Raw genomic sequence first — 23,460 nt, 5'->3', positions numbered from 1 at the left:
TCAGGGAGTCAGTCACTCAGTCAAGTCTCTGCCGAATAAATTCCAAAGCGGCGCGGGGCGTTGTGGGAAGTGTAGTCCAAACGTCAGAAAAGCCCGGATATCAAGAAGCCCGACGCGTTGCCAAGGCTCCTGAGGCTCGCACCGCACGGAGTACTGGGAGGGACCGACCGCTCTCGAGTACGCAGGCGCAGGCTGCCGGTGGCCGCCGGTGAGGCTTTGGGGCCCTCCTGCTGGGCTGATGGTGGGACCCGCGGCGACGCGCGAGGACAGAGGCGGGATCCTGGGCTAGAGAGAGAAAGGAAGGAAAAGGGAAGCTAGGGCAGGGAAGGCAGCGAGCGTCCGGGCCCCAGAAAGGGCGGAGAGGGAGAGCAGCAGCTGGGAGCGCGGGCCGCGGAGGGCTGACGGGGGTCGGGAGTGCGGGTCAGTGGCCAGCGCCGCATGGGCAGGAAGGTTGTCTGTTCCCCGAGCGAGAGCCCAGCGCTGGGAGCCGGGCCTGGCACCCCACGGGCGATCCGTTCTGGAGCCTTTTTGTGCCAGTCCTGGCTTAGAGGGGGCGGGGGTGACGTTTTGTTACTCTTTATAACAGACAATAGCAAACTGATTGCTTTAGAAGTGATAGGACTTCTCTCTGTATATCTGACTTTACAATAAAAATAAATCTTTTTTTAAAAAAAGTGATAGGGTCTTCGTGTATGTGAGTTTTAAGTTAGGTGCAAGTTGATTTGTGTTGGGGACTGTAATGAGCTTTAAGAGAAGGGGGTTGTGAATAGAATTTTGTTACTTTGTGTAAAGTATGTTATGGGCTTTGGAGATTCTGCATGCTAGCAGGCCTGCATGATGAGTGACAGCTGAATAGGTTTTACTTTTGGAAGCTGTGTGAGCAATCCATAATGACTATGAACGTCACCCATCCATGATTGACACACAGTGCTTGAGAGGTGCTAACTAATTAACATACTCTTCGTGGGTTTTTTGTTTGTAAGATTTGTTTATTTTTATCGGAAAGGCAAGTGTACAGAGAGGAGGAGAGACAGAGAGGAAGATCTTCCATCGATGGTTCACTCCCCAAGCAAAGGTTGGAGCTGAGCCAGTCTGAAGCCAGGAGCCAGGAACTTTCCTCTGGGTCTCCCACACGGGTGCAGGATCCCCAAGCTTTGGGCCGTCCTCAGCTGCTTTCCCAGGCCACAGGCAGGGAGCTGGGTGGGAAGCAGGGCTGCCGGGATTAGAAATGGCGCCCATATAGGATTCTGAGGCATTCAAGGCGAGGACTTTAACCACTACCTCGCTGGGCCCTACTCTCCGTTTTTTATGCTAAATAGTTTGAGTATGACAGCTAAACAAGTAAAAAGAAAGTGCAAGTTTTGAAGTGGAAGAGGTAAAATAATTTTCACATGGGGAATCCATACTGACTGAGAAGTAACAGTTTGGAATGGATGGAACACCATTGAAAAGTGCAACAAAAACCTCCTGTAACTGCCACTACAGATTTTCTATTTGGGTGTTTTTTATTTAACATCCAACTGCTGTTGGATGAATTCCTGGGAGCCTTAATCATTTCACGCCAGTAGGAAAAACTTTTAAATCCATTGAACATTTAAGTTCACTATCATAACAGCCATTTAGATAAATGTCTGCAGTATAAATCAAGCTTGTTTTAAAAGCAAAAATGTCTCTCTCGTGAAGGGGCACATGATTAGTTTCCTCTCTAATTCCCCAACCTCTGTTTTGTCTTCTCTTTATTCTCTGTAGGTGGATTATCTCCAGCTCAGATGGACTGGGAGCTGAGAAAGGGAAGGCATGTCAGAACGCAGGGCCAGGTGGAGGCTGACATGACTGCTGTCATGATCAGGTAGTGTGCCTCCTCTGAGGCAGCCTGCCTGCTGCTGGAAAGCTCCAGCTGCCTCCTCACTTTTTCAAGGCATGTCATGGCACACACACTCTGGTGGGTCTTATTTTTCTACTTGGCTAGGATCCAAGAAAACTGAGGCAGCCTTCATCCATGGACTCCGAATCTAGTGCTCAGGTGAGAATTAGCTGTCACCTTATCCTCCCAAATCCTACAAATACGTACATTTTAGCCAAAAATTCATTCCAGCTTTTGGTTCCTGTTAGTATTCCTAGTGGTATTAAGGTAGAAGGGGATCCCCTCACCCCCTTTTAAGATTTATTTTTTCCTTGGAAAGGTAGAGATACAGAGAAAGATCTTCCATCTACTGGTTCACTCCCCAAATTGCTGTAATGACTGGGCCCAAGACCTTAAGCCATCCTCTGCCTGTATAGGATGGCACTGCTGCAGAGGATTAGTATGCTATGCTACCATCCTGGCCCCCTTTTATTTTTTAAGATTTATTTGTTTCAAAGGCAGAGTTACACAAAGCAAGAAATAGTGAGGTCTTGCATCTGCTGTTTCACTCCCTGAATGGCTACGACAGATGGAGCAGGGCCAGTGTGAAACCAGGAGCCAGGAGTTTCTTCCCGGTGTTCCACGTGGATACAGAGGCCCAAGGATTTGGCCCAATCTTTGCTGCTTTACCAGTCCCATCAGCAGGGATTCAGATTGGAAAGTGGAGCAGTACTCCATCCGGAGCCCATATAGGATGCCAACACTGCAGGCATTAACCCAGTCCATCCCAGTGCCAGCCCAAGGAGACCCTTCTTTAGGAGGAAAAGAGAAGGACCCACTGTCCTTTGTCCTGACGGTGCGGTTCTAAAACCAGTTTACTTCCCAAAGAGACACTGCGCTCCCTCCAGGTCTTCAGCTTTTTGAGGACAGAGTTGATTTAATGCTAGCAAAGCTGTGGCCAACGGCTTTACAAGATCCTATATCAGGGCCTGACGTGGTAACCTAGTGAATAAAGTCCTCACCTGGCATGTGCCAGGATCCCACATGGGCACCGGTTCTAATCTTGGCGGCCCCACTTTCATCCAACTCCCTGTTTGTGGCCTGGGAAAGCAATCGAGGATGGCCCAAAGCCTTGGGACCCTGCACCTGTGTGGGAGACCTGGAAGAAACTCCTGACTCCTGGGTTTGGATCAGCTCAGCTCTTGCTTTACGGCCATTTGGAGAGTAAACCAGCATGTAGATCTCTCTCTATCTCTCCTCTCTTTAAATCGGCCTTTCCAATAAAAAAAAAAAATAAATCTTAAGACTTATTTTAGAATGAGGGATTGTAAGAATTTTGTTTATTCAGGGCCCAGTGCTCAGTGGTTAAATCCTCACCTTACATGCATCGGGACTCCATGTGGGCACCAGTTTGTGTCCCGGCTGCTCCACTTCCCTTTTAGCTCCCTGCCTGTGGCCTGGGAAAGCAGTGGAAGATGGTCCAGAGCTTTGGGACCCTGCACCGTGTGGGAGATCCAGAAGAAGCTCCTGGCCCCTGGCTTCAGATCGTATGAACTCTGGCCATTGCAGCAACTTGGGGAGTAAACCAGCCGATGGAAGATTTTTCTCTGTCTCTTTCACTCTGTAAACCTGCCGTTCCAATAAAAATATATAAATCTTGGGCCCGGCGGTGTAGCCTAGCAGCTAGAGTCCTCGCCTTGAACACACCGGGATCCCGTGTGGGCGCCGGTTCTAATCCCGGCAGCTCCACTTCCCATCCGGCTCCCTGCTTGTGGCCTGGCAAAGCAGTCGAGGACGGCCCAATGCATTGGGACCTTGCACCCGCGTGGGAGACTTGGAGGAGGTTCCTGGTTCCCGGCTTCGGATCGGCCCATTGTGGCTCACTTGGAGAGTGAGTCGTCGGAGGGAGGATCTTCCTTTCTGTCTCTCCTCCTCTCTCTGTATATCTGACTTTGTAATAAAAAAATAAAAATAAAATCTTTTAAAAATATATATATATATAAATCTTTAAAAAATTTATTTCACTCAGCTAAGATCTTTAGTATGATAGTAGAGACTGAGGCAGAATTGTAAATTACTATCCCATTAAATATGAGTAATGATAGTAAAAACCCAGAAGTTTGCAGGGAAAATATTAATAAATCACAACGACTTCACATTGTGTGTGTGTGTGTGTGTCTGTGTTTACTCAGAACTTTTTGGGCTGGCACTGTGGTGTGGTGGATAAAGCATCAGGATTCCACATGGGTGCTGGTGCCAGCCACCTTGAATCAAGCTCCCTACTAATGCGCTTGGGAAGTGGTGGAGGAGGGCACAAGGTCTCCTGCACCCGTATTGGAGATGCGGAGAAAGCTTCTGGTTCCTGGCTTCAGACCAACCCTGTTCCATCCAGGCCACTGTAGCCATTTGAGGAATGAGTCAGTGGAAGGAAGATCTCTGTCTACTTTCTCTGTGTAACTCCACCATTCAAATATATTAAAAAAAAATAATGAACCAGTGCGTATATGGGTTGCTGGCACCTTAGGTGATACTTGTCCCCAAATAAATCTTTTTTTTTTAAAAGATTTATTTATTTTTATTACAGAGTTAGATATACAGAGAGGAGAGATAGAGAGGAAGATCTTCTGTCCGATGATTCACTCCCCAAGTGACTGCAATGGTTGGTGATGCGCCATTCTGCAGCCAGGAACCAGCAACCTCTTCCAGGTCTCCCACGTGGGTGCAGGGTCCCAAGGCTTTGGGCCGTCCTCGACTGCTTTCCCAGGCCACAGGCTGGGAGCTGGATGGGAAAGGGGCTGCTGGGATTAGAACTGGCGTCTACATGGGATCCTGGCGTGTTCAAGGCAAGGACTTTGGCCACTAGGCCACGCTGCTGGGCCCCAAATAAATCTTTAAAAAAAAAGTTTGCACAAAAAAACTTCACTTTCTATCAAAAAATATAAAAAATGAGGGCAGTGATGATCAACTGCATGATACATTGCCAGGGGCACATGAAAAAACAAACAAAAAAACCCCAAGGGTCTGACGTGGTAGCCTAGCGGCTAAAGTCCTTGCCTTGTGCACACCAGGATCCCATATGGCGCTGGTTCTAATCCCAGGTGCTCCACTTCCCATCCAGCTTCCAGCCTGTGGCCTGGGAAAGTAGTTGAGGACAACCCAAAGCCTTGGGACCCTACATCTGCATGGAAGACTTGGGAGGACGCTCCTGGCTCCTGGCTTCAGGTAAACTTAGCCCTGGCCATTCTAGCCTCTCCTTCTCTGTGTAAATCTGACTTTGCAATAAAAATAAATCTTAAAAAAAAAAAACAAGCTGTAGCAAAACTCGTTAACATTTTATGCTGTTCCATTCAATTTCAGTAATACATTTGAACTTAAAGTTCTTACAAGAAAAATTGGGGGAAATAACCCTTGTAAATGCTAAAATCTGTTCTAAATCTGTAATAACTGCAGGGTGATTGTGATAATTTACATCATGAAATGATCTATGAAGTCCAAATTTACTCAAATGTAAGAAGAAGGGGCTGGCATGGTGGCACAACAGGCTCATCTTGTGTGGTTGTCGATTTATTTTCTCACTGCACCACCTCCTTTCCAGCTCCCTGCTTATGGCCTGGGAAAGCAGTTGAGGACGGCCCAAAGCCTTGGGACCCTCCACCCATGTGGGAGACCTGGAAGAGGTTCCTGGCTCCTGGCTTCAGATTGGCTCAGCTCTGGCCATTGTGGTCACTTGGGGAGTGAATTGTGGACGGAAGATCTTCCTCTCTGTCTTTCCTCCTTTCTGTATATTTGACTTTGTAATAAAATTAAAATAAATCTTAAAAAAAAAAAACTAGAACCAAAATGTATACCATTTAAATAGGGCAAGCATGAAGAGATTAGAATTAATAGTATTTCTTGTGGTGACAGGTATTCTTATCTGTGAATGATAATAGTAAAAATAATGCACCACTAAAAATAATAATAGTATTATAGCGTTAGAGGAGGCAGCTTAGAAGTAATTAACAGTAGGATACTTCCCAAAGCAAAGATCGTTTTTGAGCCCAGCATGATGACTCAACTGGTTAATTCTCCACCTCCAAGTGCTAGCATCCCATATGGGTGCTGGTTCGTGGTTTGGGTTTTTTAAAGATTTATTTTTATTGCAAAGGTACACTTACAGAAAGAAGGGGAGATGTAAGGAATATCTTACATCCACTGGTTCACTCCCCAAATGGCTACAATGGCTAAAGCTGAGTTGATCCAAAGCCAGGAACCAGTACCCACATGGATCCGGCACTGGGAGGTGCAGGCTTGGAGGATGCACTTGGAGGTGTATCTGAGCCAACACACTGGCCCCGGGGGCACTGCTTCATGTCCCAGCTGCTCTATTTCCCATTCATCTCCTTGGTTATGACCTGGGAAAGTAGCAGAGTGGCCCAATGCCTTAAAACTCTGCACCCATGGGACCCTGGATCCAGAAGCTCCTGGCTTCAGATTGGCTCACCTCCAGCCATTGTGGCTATTTAGGGAGTGAACCCTCAGATGGAAGGTGTTGCTGTCTTTCCTTCTCTCTAAATCTGCCTTTCCAATAAAATAAAATCTTTAAGAAACAAGATGGTGCTTGAGGGGAAAGGATTTGGTCCCAGATACATCCTGCTGCTCCAGAAGCCTGTATCTCTGGCTTTGGGGAAAAAACGGGATTTTTTCCAGGTCATTCTCCCCTAACCCCTCATATTTATGGACGATATCCCAAGTACAGAAGAGCCCAGAAGTAGACCATTTTAATTGAGTTGTGTGTCATAAGATGTGTGTTCTCCCAGACAGGAAACGGTCAGCGTGGACCCACATATGCCTTACTAAGTAGGACACAATGATTAGTTATGTCTCGCTAGGGTACTGAAGATTTCTCTGCACTCCCCTCCTAAAACTGTTCTGCACCTCAACTGATGACAAAAGCCTTGTTAGATTTATAAGCCAGCTTAGACTATCCTAAAATCTGCCAAGTTCAGCAAAATTATGCTTCAACACTATAAACTGCTAAATACTAAAATGAAAATAGACATGAGATAGCTGAATAGTACCCTATAGCCACTTTAAGGTGTATAGCAGCTGGTTCTGTGTATAAACAAAAAATGAAATGTCAATGAAGTAGCCACAGGATATGGTTAAGAACTTGCATGGTTTTAACATATTGATTATTCAATACCATGTCAATTAATTCCAAAATATTGTAAATTGTTGTTGATGATGCGTTGGGGTTTTCAATTGACCGGGATGATATTCTGCCAACTCTAACTTTAGACCAGAGATGATCTCCCCAAGAAACAGTTGAATTTATCTGGACAATAAGATGCTGGACTCTATGCTTGGTATATGTTTGCAAAGAAAGAATCTGGACTTAATTTGATCTGTAATACTACAACAAGGTGGAGGAATCCACCATGGGGGAAGGGCACGGGGAGGGGTTGGGGGAATCGCAGGGCCTATGGAACTGTGTCACATAATGCAACGTAACTAATAAAAAAAAGATGTGTGTTCTCATGTGGATTTTTTCTTATCTTGGTTTTATATTCTTAGGAATCGCCCCTTTTCTAAAGAAGACAATAGGAAGACAGGTAATCTCTGGAAAAATCTCAAAACCATGGATCAGGTGAGGTAACTGTTCCTCTTTCCTTTCTGAAAGTCTACTTTTGTAAAAGGATATTTGGGGCATTTGATTTCTTATCCTCAGGTCTCTCACCAGTCTCCCAGCTAAAACCCTCCTCTGCCCAAATGGGACCAGACCAGTCTCTGTTTCCATTTTTTAGTTTTTTTTGCAAACATTATGTTAAGACAAAAATAAATGTACTTCCTTAAATTAAGTGGGAATATATTACTGTGTAACCCTGTCTTGTGTAGTTAAAAATAACATAAAGCTTTTTTTTAAAAAAAGATTTATTCATTTTATTACAGCCAGATATGCACAGAGGAGGAGAGACAGAGAGGAAGATCTTCCGTCCGATGATTCACTCCCCAAGTGAGCCGCAGCGGGCCGATGCTGCGCCGATCCGAAGCCGGGAACCTGGAACCTCTTCCGGGTCTCCCACGCGGGTGCAGGGTCCCAATGCATTGGGCCGTCCTCGACTGCTTTCCCAGGCCACAAGCAGGGAGCTGGATGGGAAGTGGAGCTGCCGGGATTAGAACCGGCGCCCATATGGGATCCTGGGGCTTTTAAGGTGAGGACTTTAGCTGCTAGGCCACGCCGCCGGGCCTGACATAAGGCTTTATGACAGCCACATTGTTACGTAATGGTGGAGGTGAATTGATAGGTTAATTTTAGTAAATTGCACGAAATTTGATTGAGACTTTGAGGACTGGGATGTGACTGGCAGCTTATACAAAGACCTGAGAATCCGGTTTCTCTTATCTGAAATTATTCCTAAAAATCTCAGCCGTTTAAAGCTATTTTTCTGGGATACTAATCATACAGATTTATATTTTTAATTTTTTTCTAGTTTTATATTTAGATATAGAAGAAATAAATGTACATACATAGACCACCATATGGAACTGTAACTCTGGAAATAATTCTGTTTTTGATTTCAAAGACATTACTGATTCTTTTTCCTTCAGAAAATCAGGCTCTATGTGAACCTGTTAAACTCCGGTGGTCTCCAGATACTGCGGTGATTCTTTTCTCTTTGTAGACTCTGTCCCCTGTTCATCCCATCATTACTTTAATGATGTACAAATACTTTGAAGCCTAAACTTCAGAGAATCAGAACCATATATCCAGCCTCCATATCGCATAGATACTTCATGTACACATGTGAGATTTACCTCATGATCCCTTTCTCGTCCTCCTGTCGTTGTGGGAGCCCCAGCCCTCACTCCTGCTCATTCATGAGTGAACACAGTGATGAGTCTTGCTCCTCATACCACAGTGCGCTCCACCCCCAACGATGCCGTTTGTTTGAAGCACTTCGCATGCGGACCTAAAGCTTCATTTCATTTCCAGTTCTTCAAGTGCTCCCTCTGCTGCTTGTTTATCTAGGCATTTCTTGTGCTTTATGGTTTTACTTTTCTTTGTTGCAAATATATAAACTTATATAAAATTTACTATCCTGAACCTGGCGCCATGGTCTAGTGCCTAATGTCCTTGCCTTGTATGTGCTGGGATCCCATATGGATGACAGTTAGTATCCCAGCTGCTCCACTTCCCTTCACCTTGGGACCCTGTACCTACGTAAGAGACCTGGAAGAAGCTCTTGGCTTCTGGCTTCAGACTGGCTCAGCAATGGTGGTTGCGCTCACTTGGGGAGTGAATCATTGGACAGAAGATCTTCCTCTCTGTCTCTCCTCCTCTCTGTATATCTGCCTTTCCAATAAAAATAAATAAATCTTTAAAAGAAACACTTATTTCAAATATGAAAAACAAAAAAGAAGAAAACCCTGTCATACTCTTTCAAATAAATATATATTTTAAATGTATATACTTTGTTTTTTTACTTGAGACAGAGAGAGAGCTCCTATCTGTTCGCTGTCCCAGATGGCCTGCAATCTAGGTAGTAAGGAACTCGACCACTCATGCCATCACTTGCTACCTCCCAGAGTCTGCACCAGTAAGAAGCTGGAGTCCTGAGCCATGCCAAGAATACACCTGCGGCGGGCGTCCCAGCTGCCGAGCTGCCGCCCAGCTGTTCTTTCGGTGTCGAGTCTGTTGTACTGCCCTTCTTCCACTCTCGTTGGTAGCTTGCATCTCTTAACTCTTCTCACTAGTCCTTTATCAATATTGTTGATCCTTTCAGATTACTAGCTTCTGATTTCATCTTACCTTTTTTATTACCTTGAAGGGAATTCGCTTCGTGTTTTGCATAAATGACAGCCTGCATCATTGATGCAAGGAATCTTTTTCGAATGTAAGCGTATGCTGCATTTCACAATGTGACACACCAGCTAAGTAGCCTCTAATAAATTCTCCTATGTTAAAATCCATCTTTTTGCATTTTTTCCTTCTCATTCAGAATTTTTTAGTGTGCCTTTTGGATTTTTTTTTGACCAGTTATTTCAAAGTCTGTTAAATTTCCAAATATTTGACAGTTTCTTCAGATAGCTTGCTGTTACTGATCTCTAGTTTAAGTGTTCTAAGCATACTGTATGTGACTTTAATCTTAAACCTGTGAGGACCGGCGCCATGGCCTAGTGGCTAAGGTCCTCACCTTGAAGGTGCCAGGATCCCATGTGGGCGCCGGTTCTAATCCCGGCAGCTCCACTTCCTCTCTATCTCCCCTCCTCTCTAGATAACTGACTTTGTAATAAAAATAAAATAAATCTTTAAAAATAAATAAATAAATAAATAAATAAATAAATAAAATCTTAAACCTATGGAGACTTCTTCTATAGCACGTAGAGTGTTTGAGCTTAGGGAATAACCTGTGTGCGTCTGAGTGAATTATATTCTGGGAACAAGTGTTTAGATTCGGGGGTAAGAAACCTGAATCCCATATTACAGTATCTGGGGTCCATTCCTGGCCCCAGCACCTGATTCCAGCTTCCTGCTGATAGAGACACTGGGCAGCAGCGTGACTGGCTACAAAACTGTTTTCCTGCTAGCCCTGGGAGACTTCATGTGTTCCCGCCCCCTTTGGCCCTCATGCGTTCCTGGCAGCTGTGGGTTTCTGCAGAATGAACCAGTTGATCAGCTTCTGCTCTTTCTATTTTTCTGCCTCTCACATAGTAAATTTTAAAAGTTATATTTGCAGTTTTCTTAAAAAGCATGTTCTAGTGTTCTTGGGTAGATTCTCAGTGAAATCAGCTTGCTTGGTTGTATTGGTTACATTTTCTGCATCCGACCAAGTTTCAATCTATATGTTATAGCAATTACTAAAAGAATACAGTTGTAATCTTCATTATTTTCATTATAAGTGCCATCTTTTCTATTTTTCATTTTAGTTCTCTCCAGTTTTTACTGACATATTTTGAAATTATGTTACATATTCATATTTGGGATTTTTGGTCCTGTCATAAAATGATCTCATTATGAAATGCTAACTTTAATCTCTGATAATAGTCTATATTCTGATCATATCCAGTTCTTCCAGATATTAGCCTTTTGGCTGGATAAAATTTTCTGAAATCTATTTTGTTAAATAATTCTTTTTTTTTGAGTTTTTTTTTTTTTAAGATTTATGCAGTTTATTACAAAGTCAGATATACAGAGAGGAGGAGAGACAGAGAGGAAGATCTTCCGTCCAATGATTCACTCCCCAAGTGAGCCGCTACGGCCGGTGCGCCAATCCGAAGCCGGGAACCAGGAACCTCTTCCGGGTCTCCCACGCAGGTGCAGGGTCCCAAGGCTTTGGGCCGTCCTTGGCTGCTTTCCCAGGCCACCAGCAGGGAGCTGGATGGGAAGTGGAGCTGCCGGGATTAGAACCGGCACCCATATGGGATCCGGGGGCGTTCAAGGCAAGGACTTTAGCTGCTAGGCCATGGCACCAGGCCTAATAATTCTTTTTATTGCTTTTTTTTTTAGTTAATTTATTTTTATTGGAAAGTCACATATACAAACAGGAGAGACAGAAAGGAAGATCTTCCATCCAGTGATTCACCCCCCAAGTGGCCACAAAAGCCACAGCTGAGCCCATCCAAAGCCAGGAGCCTCTTCCGGATCTCCCACATAGGTACAGTGGCCCAACGCTTTGAACCATCCTCTGCTGCTCTCTCAGGCCACAAGCAGGGAGCTGGATGGGACTGGAGCAGTCAGGGCACGAATCAGCACCCATATGGGATCCCAGCATGTTCAAGGCAAGGATTTAGCCACTGAGCCATTATCTCAGGCCCTGTAATATTTCAACTGGAAAGCCTCCCCTGTGGGTGATGGCAGAGGCCAAGCACCTGCTTTACTGTCTTGACTTCACCCATGCTTCTGGAATCTAGCCCTTGCCGAACTAGTTGTGGGTGTCATCCAAAGATAATGCCCAAAGTGTATTCAAAGTCCTTGGACTGCCCACCTGGCTTTCATTTTGATATTTTCCCCCTTCTCTTCCAGGTATTGTTGCCCTGCACTCTGTCCTTTGCTTCTTCAAACTAGTAAAACTCTTCAGTTTTCTCCTGAATTTCATTTGCCATACATGGTGTCTGCCTGGGACCTGCACACAGGCCAAGAATGTATACATTGGTAATTCTCTTTTGTTCTGTTCTTCCAAGTATAGACCCTGCCCTCTAGTACATGTCTGTTTAGGACACTTTGCAGCACCTTCAGAAAGTTGTGTTTTTTTTAAAGATTTATTTTTATTTTTATTACAAAGTCAGATATACAGAGAGGAGGAGAGACAGAGAGGAAGATCTTCCGTCCGATGATTCACTCCCCAAGTGACCACAACGCCCAGAGCTGATCCAATCCGAAGCCAGGAGCCAGGAACTTCTTCCAGGTCTCCCACGTGGGTGCAGGGTCCCAAAGCTTTGGGCCGTCCTCGACTGCTTTCCCAGGCCACAAGCAGGGAGCTGGATGGGAAGTGGAGCTGCCGGGATTAGAACCGGCGCCCATATGGGATCCAGGGCGTTCAAGGCAAGGACTTTAGCCGCTAGGCCATGCTGCCGGGCTCCAGAAAGTTGTTTTTGATGTTTTGTTGCAGTTAGTATTTGTTATTTACATGGACGTCAGTCTGGTAAGACCTGCTTAGCCATTTTGAAGCATTCTCTTATTTTATTTTTTTTTATATTTTGATTGGAAAGTCAGATATACAGAGAGAAAGATCTTCCATCTGTTCATTCACTCTCCAAGTGGCTGCAATGGCCAGAAGTGCATGAATCCGAAGCCAGGAGGCAGGAGCTTCTTCTGGGTTTCCCACGAGAATGCAGGGTCCCAAGGCATTGGGCCGTCCTCCACTGCTTTTCCAGGCCACAAGCAGGGAGCTATATCCTGGAAGCAGGGCTGCCAGAATACAGTCTGGCATCCATAAGGGATCCCGGTCCATGCAAGGCAAGGACTGCAGCCACTAGGCTGCTGTGCCAGACCCTGAAGCACTTTATTGTTTTTTTTTTCTGTTCTTATTTATTTTTTTTAAAGATTTATTTTATTTTTATTGCAAAGTCAGATATACAGAGAGGAATATCTTCCATCTGATGATTCACCCCCCAAGTGACCACAACGCCCGGAGCTGATCCAATCCGAAGCCAGGAACCAGGAATTTCTTCCAGGTCTCCCACGCGGGTGCAGGGTCCCAAAGCATTGGGCCGTCCTCGACTGCTTTCCCAGGCCACAAGCAGGGAGCTGGATGGGAAGTGGAGCAGCCGGTATTAGAACCAGAGCCCATATGAGATCCCTGTGCGTTCAAGGCAAGGACTTTAGCCACTAGGCCATGCCACCGGGCCCTTTTTCTGTTTTTAGAGGGAAGGGGAAAGCGCCTCCTGAGAGCAAACTGGGAAATGAGGTGCCACTTGAAAGGAGAGTGGGAGAGACACCCTCTTGAAGCATTCTTAAACTCTTTCCCCAGTAAAACAAAAGCTTCCTTTAAATGAGATACTGAGAGAAAGACTCTCACTCCCTAGTTTACTTTCCAGATGCCTGCAATGGTCAGAGCTGAGCCATGCCAAAACTGGGACTGAGGAATTCAACGCAGGTCCTCTGTGTGGGTGCCAGAGACCCAGTCACCCAGGCCATTACTTACTGCCTCCCAGGATGTACTTATCCGAAGTGCAGCCAGAGCTCAAACCCAGCACTCGGAGATGGGATCCAACCAGCAGCTTAGCCATTATGCCCAACACCTGCCCCCTTCATATTCTGGTCCACTTTAATGTATACAGTTTATGTTACAATAAGGTAACTATTTTAAATGTACAGTTCATTAGCTTTAAGAGGCATTTAATTCTGTGTAATCATAATAACCAAGAGTATAAATTTTCAGTACTCCAAAATTTTCCTAATATTCCCAATGCTTCACTCTTAATTGCCAGACTTCAGTAATCCTGTGTCGCCTTCTGTGACTATAGCTTAGTTTTCTGGCTTCTAGATTTTCATACAGCTAGAAGCATTAAATACAGTCTTAATTTATCCACAGGTTATGTGTTCTGAGACATCCCACCGGATGCCCAAAACTAGATAGTTCTGAACCATATATTAATTGCTATTTTATTTGTCTATATATACACACACACACATACACAAACACAATGTTGTTTCTGTCAGAAGCGCAAGCTAGCATGACTTTCTTTTAAAGCAATTTCATAGATTGAAAGATGCATTTGTACTTTAGATCTAGCAACCTTAGCTTTTTTTTTTTTTTTTTTTTTTTTTAAGATTTGCTTATTTATTTGAAAGAGTTACAGAGAAAAAGAGGGAGAGACACAGATCTACCATCTGGTGCTGGTTCACTCCCCAGATGATCACAACAGCAAGGGCTAGAGCGGACCACAGCAGAGCCAAGAGCTGCTTGCAGGCCTCTCATGTGGGTAGCAGGGGCCCAGTCACCCAGGCCATCTTCTGAGGACATTAGCAGGGAGCTGGATTAGAACTGGACCAGCTGGCCTGGCATGGTAGCTTAGTGGCTAAATCTTGGCCTTGTAACTACTGGGATCCCGTATGGGTGCTGGATTATGTCCCGGCAGCTCCACTTCCCTTCCAGCTCCCTGCTTGTGGCCTAGGAAAGCAGTGGAGGATAGCCCTAAGTCCTTGGGACCCTGCACCCCCGTGGGAGACCTGGAAGAGCTCCTGCTGCAGATGAGCTCAGCCCCAGCTGTTGTGGCCGCTTGGGGAGTGAACCAGCAGATGGAAAATCTTCCTCTCTGTCTCTCCTTATCTCTGTAAATCTGCCTTTCCAATAGAAATAAAAAAAAAAGGGGGTAACCAAGACATGAACCAGGACACATATGGGATGCCAGTATTACAAGTGGCACCTTCACTTGCTATACCACAATACCAGCCCCTTTTTTCTTTAAATTGGTAGTTTTCATCTTTTCTAAACAATATATTTCATGAATTTTCTTTGTCATTCATGAGTTGCCACTATTAAGTAAAATGAAGGTGCCTTGAACACAAGTAGTACAACATCAATAGAAGTAATCTGACAACCACGGCAGCTCCTAAGTGACTTAACAAGGAGATAGCATTTACCTCACGGGCATGCAATACAAAGGAGTGACTGACAGCCCACTGGAACAGGACTAATGAATTATTTCACCATAGTACTCACAAATTTCCATAATTTAAAATTCAGAAATTTGGGGAGCAGGAGTTAGGTATAACAGTTAAAAACATACTAGAGTGCTTAGGCTCCACTTCTGATTCTAGCTTCCTACAAATGTGTATCTTGAGAGAGAGCAGATGACGCCATGAAAAGTTAGACCCACACTGTCCACGTGGGAGATGTGGTTGTAGTTCCTGGTTCCTGGCTGTGCCTGTTCCAGCCTCTGCTGTTGTAGGCATAAGTGAGTGGATGAGTAGATAAAAGCTGTTTCTCCACTGTTTCTTTTTTCTCTCTTGTTTTAAAGTTTTATCTATCTTTATTGGAAAGGCTGATCATATTTACAGAGAGGAAAGACAGAAAGATCTTTCATACACTGATTCACTCCTCAAATGGTCACAACAGCTGGAGCTGAGCTGATCTGAAGCCGGGAGCCAGGAGCTTCATCCTGGTGTTCCACACAGGTGCAGGGTCCCAAGGCTTTGGGCCATCCTCGACTGCTTTCCCAGGCCACAAACAGGGAGCTGGATGGGAAGTGGTGCAGTTGGGACACAAACCTAGCACATATTCAATTCCTCTGCTTGCAGTATGAGGATTAGCCAGTTGAGCTTTGCACTGTCAACCCCAAGAATTATTATTATTATTATTTTAAATCATTTTCTTTGGATTTCTTATGCATTCAAGAGGCAGAGATAAAAGCAGCTCTGTCTTGGTTCATTCCCCAAAAGCACAAAATAACTGAGGGAAGGCCATGGCCGACTGAGACCAGGAGCCGGGAACATAATCAGATCTCCTGTGTGGGTAACAGAAAGCCAATCATTTGAATCATGACTGCTGCCTCCTCGCAGGAAGCTGGGCAAGAAATGAATCCTGGCATCTGGTCTTAGCAGGAAGCTGGACAGGAACTGGATATAGGATGTGGCTAACATAATTGGAAGGTTAAAATGAAATTCTTTGTTGCTACAATTTTGATACGATTCACTTTTTCATGTTCTCTTATTCTTGTTGTTCTCTTTAGATTTCTTTTGTTTTTTTTTTTTTCTTTTAAGGTTCATCTATTGAGTTTTTCCATGCAGTACAAATCATTAAACAGGAAAAATGATAATCTTTCATTTACAATTTCATATTAAAGCCATAAATGAGCAGAATAGAAAGTGTTCCCTACTATCTCATTGATCTGATGACATTAACAATCAGTTACAGGGATCCGTGTCATTTAAAGACGTGACTGTAGACTTTACTCAGGAAGAGTGGCAGCACCTAGATCCTGCTCAGAAGACCCTCTATATGGATGTGATGTTGGAAAATTATGGCCACCTCATTTCTGTGGGTAAGAATAGCCCCTTAACACCGTCAGTACCACTCATTTCCTCTCACAGTACCTAAGTGCGTAACCTTGAATTTTAGGGATATAGGACATGAATTCCTTTTGGAGCACAAAAGATTTTTGTGTCTCCTCTTCCCACATTGGGGTCTGTTAAACATCATCAGATGACCATCCACACATCCCTGGGTCCCGATATAATCTGACAACAAGGAACAGCCCGCTCCCGTTCCCTTAAAATGAACACAGAAAACAAAATCCTGAAACATTTGTCCCACCCAACTTCCTCCACAGCGAGACCCTTGCCCTGCTGCAGACTCACATGACCATACACCCCTCTCACTATATCGAATATACTGAAAAAAAAAAAAGAAAAAAGAAAGACTGTGTCTTTTTTTTTAAAAGATTTTTTTTTTTTTAATTACAAAGTCAGATATACAGAGAGGAAAGACAGAGAGGAAGATCTTCCGTTCGATGATTCACTCGCCAAGTGACCGCAACAGCCGATGCTGTGCTGATCTGAAGCCGGGTGCAGGGGCCCAAAGCTTTGGGCTGTCCTCAACTGCTTTCCCAGGCCACAAGCAGGGAGCTGGATGGGAAGTGGGGGCACCGGGATTAGAACCGATGCCCAAATGGGATACCGGCGCACTCAAGGCGAGGACTTTAGCCGCTAGGCCACACTGCTGGGCCCCGAAAGACCGTGTCTTAACTTCTCTTATGCAAGCTGTTCTCTTTATGTTACCAAAAACTCAGTACTGGGGCCCAAAGTGGTAGCCTAGTGGCTAAATCCTACCTTGCAACCACCAGGATCCCATATGGTCTCTGGTTCGTGTCCTGGCTCCTCCACTCCCCTTCCAGCACCCTGCTTGTGGCCTGGGAAAGCAATACAGGATGGTCCAAAGTGTTGGGACCCTGCACCCATGTGGGAGACCTAGAAGATGTTCCATGCTCCTGGCTTCTGGCTTTGGATCAGCTAAGCTCCAACTGTTGCAGCCACTTGTGGAGTGAGCCAGTATATGGAATATCTTTCTTTCTCTCCTTCTGTCTGTAAATATGCCTTTCCAATTAAAAATACATAAATAAATTTTTTTAGAAAAATTAGCATAGGGCCCGGTGGCGTGGCCTAGTGGCTAAAGGCCTCGCCTTGAAAGCACCGGGATCCCATATGGGCGCCGGTTCTAATCCTGGCAGCTCCACTTCCCATCCAGCTCCCTGCTGGTGGCCTGGGAAAGCAGTTGAGGACGGCCCAATGCATTGGGACCCTGCACCCGCGTGGGAGACCCGGAAGAGGTTCCAGGTTCCCGGCTTCGGATCGGCATAGCACCGGCCTGATGCAGCTCACTTGGGGAGTGAATCATTGGACGGAAGATCTTCCTCTCTGTCTCTCCTCCTCTCTATATCTGGCTGTAATAAAATGAATAAATCTTTAAAAAAAAAAAAAGAAAAATTAGCATAGTAGTTTGCAGTAACTAAACATAACTCCTTCGTCATTTTGTGAAGATGCTGAAGCAAACTAACTTCAGTCAAGTTTTATTTTCCCCCATCAGGGTGTCACATGACCAAGCCTGACGTGATCCTCAAGTTGGAACGAGGAGAAGAACCGTGGGCGTCTTTTGCAGGTCACACCTGCTTAGGTGAGTTTCTGGCTGCCCAGCAGACGATATCTAATGAATGCTTTGAAGAGGTCACGTTGAAGTTGGTACCTTTGAAATGTTTTAGGAGGGTCTATTTAAATCACCTTTATAACCACAAAACTTACAACTAGATTCACTCTCCCCATATACATCCTTTTCTAGTTTGCATAGTGTTGCCACAGTCTAAAAGTAGGCTTGAGGGCCCGGCGGCGTGGCCTAGCGGCTAAAGTCCTTGCCTTGAACGCGCCGGGATCCCATTATGGACGCCAGTTCTAATCCCGGCAGCTCCACTTCCCATCCAGCTCCCTGCTTGTGGCCTGGGAAAGCAGTCGAGGACGGCCCATGCATTGGGACACTGCACCCGCGTGGGAGACCTGGAAGAGGTTCCTGGTTCCTGGCTTTGGATCGGCATAGCACCGGCCCGTTGCGGCTCACTTGGGGAGTGAAACATCGGATGGAAGATCTTCCTCTCTGTCTCTCCTCCTCTCTGTATATCTGGCTTTCCAATAATAATAAATCTAAAAAAAAAAATTAAAAAAAACAGTAGGCTTGGGCCCGGCGGCGTGGCCTAGCAGCTAAAGTCCTTGCCTTGAAAGCCCCGGGATCCCATATGGGCGCCGGTTCTGGTCCCGGCGGCTCCACTTTCCATCCAGCTCCCTGCTTGTGGCCTGGGAAAGCAGTTGAGGACGGCCCAATGCCCAATGCATTGGGACCCTGCACCCACGTGGGAGACCTGGAGGAGGTTCCAGGTTCCCGTCTTCAGATCGGCACATCTCCGGCCCGTTGCGGCTCACTTGGGGAGTGAATCATCGGACGGAAGATCTTCCTCTCTGTCTCTCCTCCTCTCTGTATATCTAGCTAATGAAATGAAGAATAAATCTTTAAAAAAAAAAAAAGTAGGCTTGAGGAGCCAGGGTTGTGGGATGGCATCCTAAGCCACAATTTTTGATGCTGGCATCCCATGTGGGTGCCAGTTTGGCTCACAGCTGCTCCATTTCTGATCCAGTTCTTACAAATGACCTGGAAACTACCTCCTCACACACATACACACACCCTCTTGAGTAAGACTAATTTTGGGGCCCAGCGCATTAGACTAGTAGCTTAGGTCCTCCTCTTGCATGTCCAAGATCCCATATGAGTACCAGTTTGTATCCCCGCTGCTCTACTTTCCATCCAGCTCTCTGCTTGTTGCTTGGAAAAGCAGTAGAGGACAGCCCAAAGCCTTGGGATTCTGCACCTGTGTAGGAGACCCAGAAGAGGCTACTGGCTCCTGGCTCCAGGTCTGCTCAGCTCCAGCCATTGTGGCCACATAGCGTCTACTGATGGAAGATCTTCCTGTCTGTCCTCCTCTCTGTATATCTGACTTTCAAATAAAAATAAATAAATCATAAAAAATCAAGGCTAATTTGGGACTACTGCTATAATGTCACCATCATGCCATACGGGCGCCAGTTCTTGTCCTGGCTGTTCTACCTCAGATCAGCTCAGCTGATCTGTGGCCATCTGGGGAGTGAACCAGCAAGTGGAAGCTCTCTCTTTGTAAATCTGCCTTTCAAATCAAAGTAAGTTAAAAAAAAAAAACATGTAATTTGACGCCATCTAACATACACCTTATGCTTAAGGATTTGTTCCTCCAAAGATACTTTGTTTGAATTTTATTATGCTCAGTAGTTACTTCATTGTGACACTTATGTAGGGAAGATGTATTTTTCATCAATTCAGAAAACATATGATGATTAAGATCCTTTTAAATAAACCTGACTCGTGCTATGACCCTAAATATGCTGTTATAAATGGTTGGAATCGGGATCCCATATGGGTGTCAGTTCTAATCCCGGCAGCCCCACTTCCCATCCAGCTCCCTGCTCAGGTGCCTGACGTCAGATTGGCGCAGCTCTGGCTATTGTAGCCAGATTTATTTATTTTTATTATTGTGGTCGATTTATTTATTTTTATTGCAAAGTTAGATATACAGAGAGGAGGAGAAACAGAGAGGAAGATCTTCCGTCTGATGATTCACTCCCCAAGTGAGCACAATGGCTGGTGCTGCGCCGATCCAAAGTCAGGAGCCAGGAACCTCCTCCAAGTCTCCCACATGGGTGCAGGATCCCAAGGCTTTGGGCCGTCCTCAACTGCTTTCCCAGGCCACAAGCAGGGAGCTGGATAGGAAGGAGCTGCTGGAATTAGAACCGGCGTCCATAATGGGATCCCGGGGCTTTCAAGGCAAGGACTTTAGCCACTAGGCCATCACTCCGAGCTCAAAAATAATCTTAAAAAAAAAAAAAAAAAAGTTGGATTCTCTCCTGTGATACACACTAATAATGCAAACTCAGAAATATTCAAAGAAGAACTGTTACTTTCTCTGTTAAAGGACTGCTTCCAAGTCTGTATTTTTCAGGAAATATTTGGCAGTAGACAAGACTGTTAAAATTATTCTCTAGACCATAAAGATACTCAGTTTAGGGCCTGGTGCAGTAGCCTAGCGGCTAAAGTCCTTGCTTTGCATACACTGGGATCCCGTATTGGCACCGGACCATATCCCAGCAGCCCCACTTCCCATCCAGCTCCCTGCTTGTGGCCTGGGAAAACAGTTGAGGACAACCCAGAGCCTTGGGACCCTGCGCCTGTGTGGGAGACCTGGAGGAAGCTCCTGGCTCCTGACTTCGGATTGGCTCAACTTTGGCCATTATGGCCACTTTAGGTGTGAATCAGTGGATGGAAGATCTTCTTCTGTGTCTTTTCTCTCTGTATATCTGACTTTATAATAAAAATAAATTTTAAATATTTCAAAAATAATTTAAAAAACCTCAGAAAGTAAGTCAGGTAAAAGAGAAATAATTGAATAATTATAGTTGATGGTCATCAGAGTTTTGTTACTGAAGGATTGTAAAATAACTAATGTAGCACCAATCTGAAATAGCAACTGAATATGTTCTAGTCTGCTTAAAGATTCCTTCTGGAAGTATTTTCATAAGGATTCTCCACCTCATAAAGATTCCCAGCTGTTTCTAAATGTAGGAGAGTAATTTATACCAAAATAGATTAAGTTGGCAATAACAGCAACATGAAAACGGAAGGTGTGTTGAATGACTGAAAACCTTTTATCTCGGTAACCTAGGTGTTCTGTATACTTCAAAAGTAATCCTTCCTTTAATATTTTTTTCAGGAAAAAAACACTTCTGCAACCTTTTTGTCTCTTTTAAGATTTTACCTCTTTCTCCAAATCCACATGTAGAGCATCAATCCGTTTTCCACCTTCCTCTGCTTTAATTTCTACATGAAGTTCTGTTGCAAGGTGGAAAAGGGTTTTCAAGGTTCATTATTTATTTTTCACTTGCTTCCCACTGAAGCAACAGTGTTTGGTGTAAGCATAATGTTTATTTTCCAGGTAGGGAATAATTTGTTCCCAAGATTTGTATGATAATTCTAAACTTGTTATCAATTATTTCCTAGAAGAAAACTGGAAAACTGAAGACTTTTTAGAGGAATTCAAGGAACATAAACATTGTAGATCAATTGTATGCATCAATCGCAAGAAACTAATGAAAGAAAAGAATAATGCATATGAAAAACCAAAGTCAATTACTCTAGGCAAAAGCCCTGTTAATTCGAAATGTCTACCTCCTGAATGTGATCCTCATGGAAAGGTTCTGGAAAGTGTTCCAGAACTGATCATGAGTCATCTAAGTCCTGCAAGAAAGAGACCTATCACGTGTAATGGAAATGGGAAATTGCTCCTCAGTACCAAACAAGAGAAAACTCATGTTCAAGTCAAATCCCATCATCAAAGTGGCAGGACATTCTGTCCTAATGAAGTTCTTACACAGTATCAGAAGACAGGAACTTCAGCTCAGTCATTTGGATACGGTAGTGAGAAACCGTTCCTTAAAAGGGGAGGCTTAATTACACATAACAAGGCATACAGAGGGGAAAAATCACCTGCACACAGTAAAAAGAGAACAACAGTCAATATTGATAAAAAGCACACATGCTCTGAGTGTGGGAAATCCTTCTGCAGGAAGTCTGTGTTGATTCTGCATCAGGGGATTCACACAGAGGAGAAACCCTACCAGTGCCATCAGTGTGGAAATGCTTTTAGAAGGAAGTCCTATCTCATCGACCATCTGCGAACTCATACAGGAGAGAAACCCTTTGTGTGCAATGAATGTGGCAAGTCTTTCCGCTTAAAGACAGCCCTCACTGACCATCAGAGAACACACACAGGGGAGAAATCATACGAGTGTCCTCAGTGCAGGAACACCTTCAGACTGAAGTCACACCTCATTCGTCATCAGAGAACTCACACAGGAGAGAAACCATACGAATGTCATGACTGTGGGAAGTCCTTCCGTCAGAAGACAACACTGTCTCTACATCAGAGGATTCACACCGGAGAGAAACCCTATATGTGTAAAGAATGTGGCAAGTCTTTTCACCAAAAGGCAAACCTTACTGTCCACCAGAGAACTCACACAGGGGAGAAGCCATATATTTGTAATGAATGTGGGAAATCCTTCTCCCAAAAGACAACCCTAGCTCTTCATGAGAAAACCCATAATGAGGAGAAACCTTATGTTTGTAATGAATGTGGTAAATCTTTCCGCCAGAAAACAACCCTTGTAGCACATCAGAGAACACACACAGGAGAGAAATCTTACGAATGTCCTCACTGTGGGAAGGCCTTTAGAATGAAGTCATACCTCATTGATCACCACAGAACTCACACAGGAGAAAAGCCCTATGCGTGCAATGAATGTGGAAAGTCATTCAGTCAGAAAACAAATCTCAACCTACATCAAAGAATTCATACAGGAGAGAAACCTTATATCTGTAATGAATGTGGGAAGTCCTTTCGCCAGAAAGCAACCCTCACTGTACACCAGAAAATACATACAGGGCAGAAGTCCTATGAGTGTCTTCAGTGTGGGAAAGCGTTCAGTAGGAAGTCATATCTCATTCATCACCAAAGAACCCACACAGGAGAGAAACCATATAAATGCAATGAATGTGGAAAGTGCTTCCGCCAAAAGACAAATCTCATTGTACATCAGAGAACTCACACAGGTGAAAAGCCCTATGTTTGTAACGAGTGTGGAAAGTCTTTCAGTTATAAGAGAAATCTCATTGTCCACCAGAGAACTCACAAGACAGAAAACATGGAATTGCAATAAATGATGTGATTTACTTGTTATGTCTTCCCAAGTTATTGTTAACCTTCAGGTGTTTTTTTTTTAAGGAAGCATGTTTTACGTGTATATGTAATGTTAATCACAAATGTAATCATGATTACTAAAGTAACATACCACATGACTATTCTTTACCAACATATGAAATGGAGGGAATCATTGTTACAACATGAACTCTGTCAGCTATGGAGCTATGTTTTTTAAAGTTTTAGCTGATCTTGCTAACTCATACTTTTTTAAAAGACATATAGATGACAATTAAAAAATGGCTATACCTGTCAGTCTCCATAAGAGAAAGTTTCTCTGAGTTCTGTTTCTCATTGTACTCTGTGTA

The 23,460-nt window shown here is 44.4% G+C and overlaps 2 protein-coding genes across 7 annotated transcripts; one reads left to right on the top strand and one right to left on the bottom strand.

Moving 5' to 3' along the window:
- Window positions 1-23,460, bottom strand: part of LOC101527925 (zinc finger protein OZF) — a 65,888-nt gene that overhangs the window by 18,937 nt on the left and 23,491 nt on the right.
- ZNF567 (zinc finger protein 567) lies at window positions 96-23,124 on the top strand. 7 transcript variants are annotated; one of them, XM_058674390.1, is made up of 7 exons: window positions 96-208; window positions 1,750-2,023; window positions 7,400-7,472; window positions 11,850-11,978; window positions 16,180-16,312; window positions 17,854-17,940; window positions 21,394-23,124. In XM_058674390.1, exons 4-7 carry the CDS (start codon window positions 11,967-11,969, stop codon window positions 23,109-23,111), a joined length of 1,950 nt encoding a protein of 649 aa, XP_058530373.1. In that variant the 5' UTR covers window positions 96-208; window positions 1,750-2,023; window positions 7,400-7,472; window positions 11,850-11,966; the 3' UTR covers window positions 23,112-23,124. The 7 variants fall into 7 exon arrangements, with proteins under 7 accessions (XP_058530373.1, XP_058530372.1, XP_058530376.1 ...); XM_058674389.1 differs by lacking the exon at window positions 11,850-11,978 and having other exon boundaries at window positions 1,750-1,942; XM_058674393.1 differs by lacking the exon at window positions 11,850-11,978.

This window comes from Ochotona princeps, chromosome 16 (assembly GCF_030435755.1).
Source record: "Ochotona princeps isolate mOchPri1 chromosome 16, mOchPri1.hap1, whole genome shotgun sequence".
NCBI lineage: Eukaryota > Metazoa > Chordata > Mammalia > Lagomorpha > Ochotonidae > Ochotona > Ochotona princeps.
This window is presented reverse-complemented; position numbering and strand designations above follow the sequence as displayed.

Bases quoted from the DNA above. Each gene is read 5' to 3' on its own strand.
- ZNF567 (XM_058674389.1), top strand. The intron at 7,473-16,179 runs GTGAGGTAACTG...ATTAACAATCAG, and splicing joins ATCTCAAAACCATGGATCAG to TTACAGGGATCCGTGTCATT. The intron at 17,941-21,393 runs GTGAGTTTCTGG...ATTATTTCCTAG, and splicing joins TGCAGGTCACACCTGCTTAG to AAGAAAACTGGAAAACTGAA.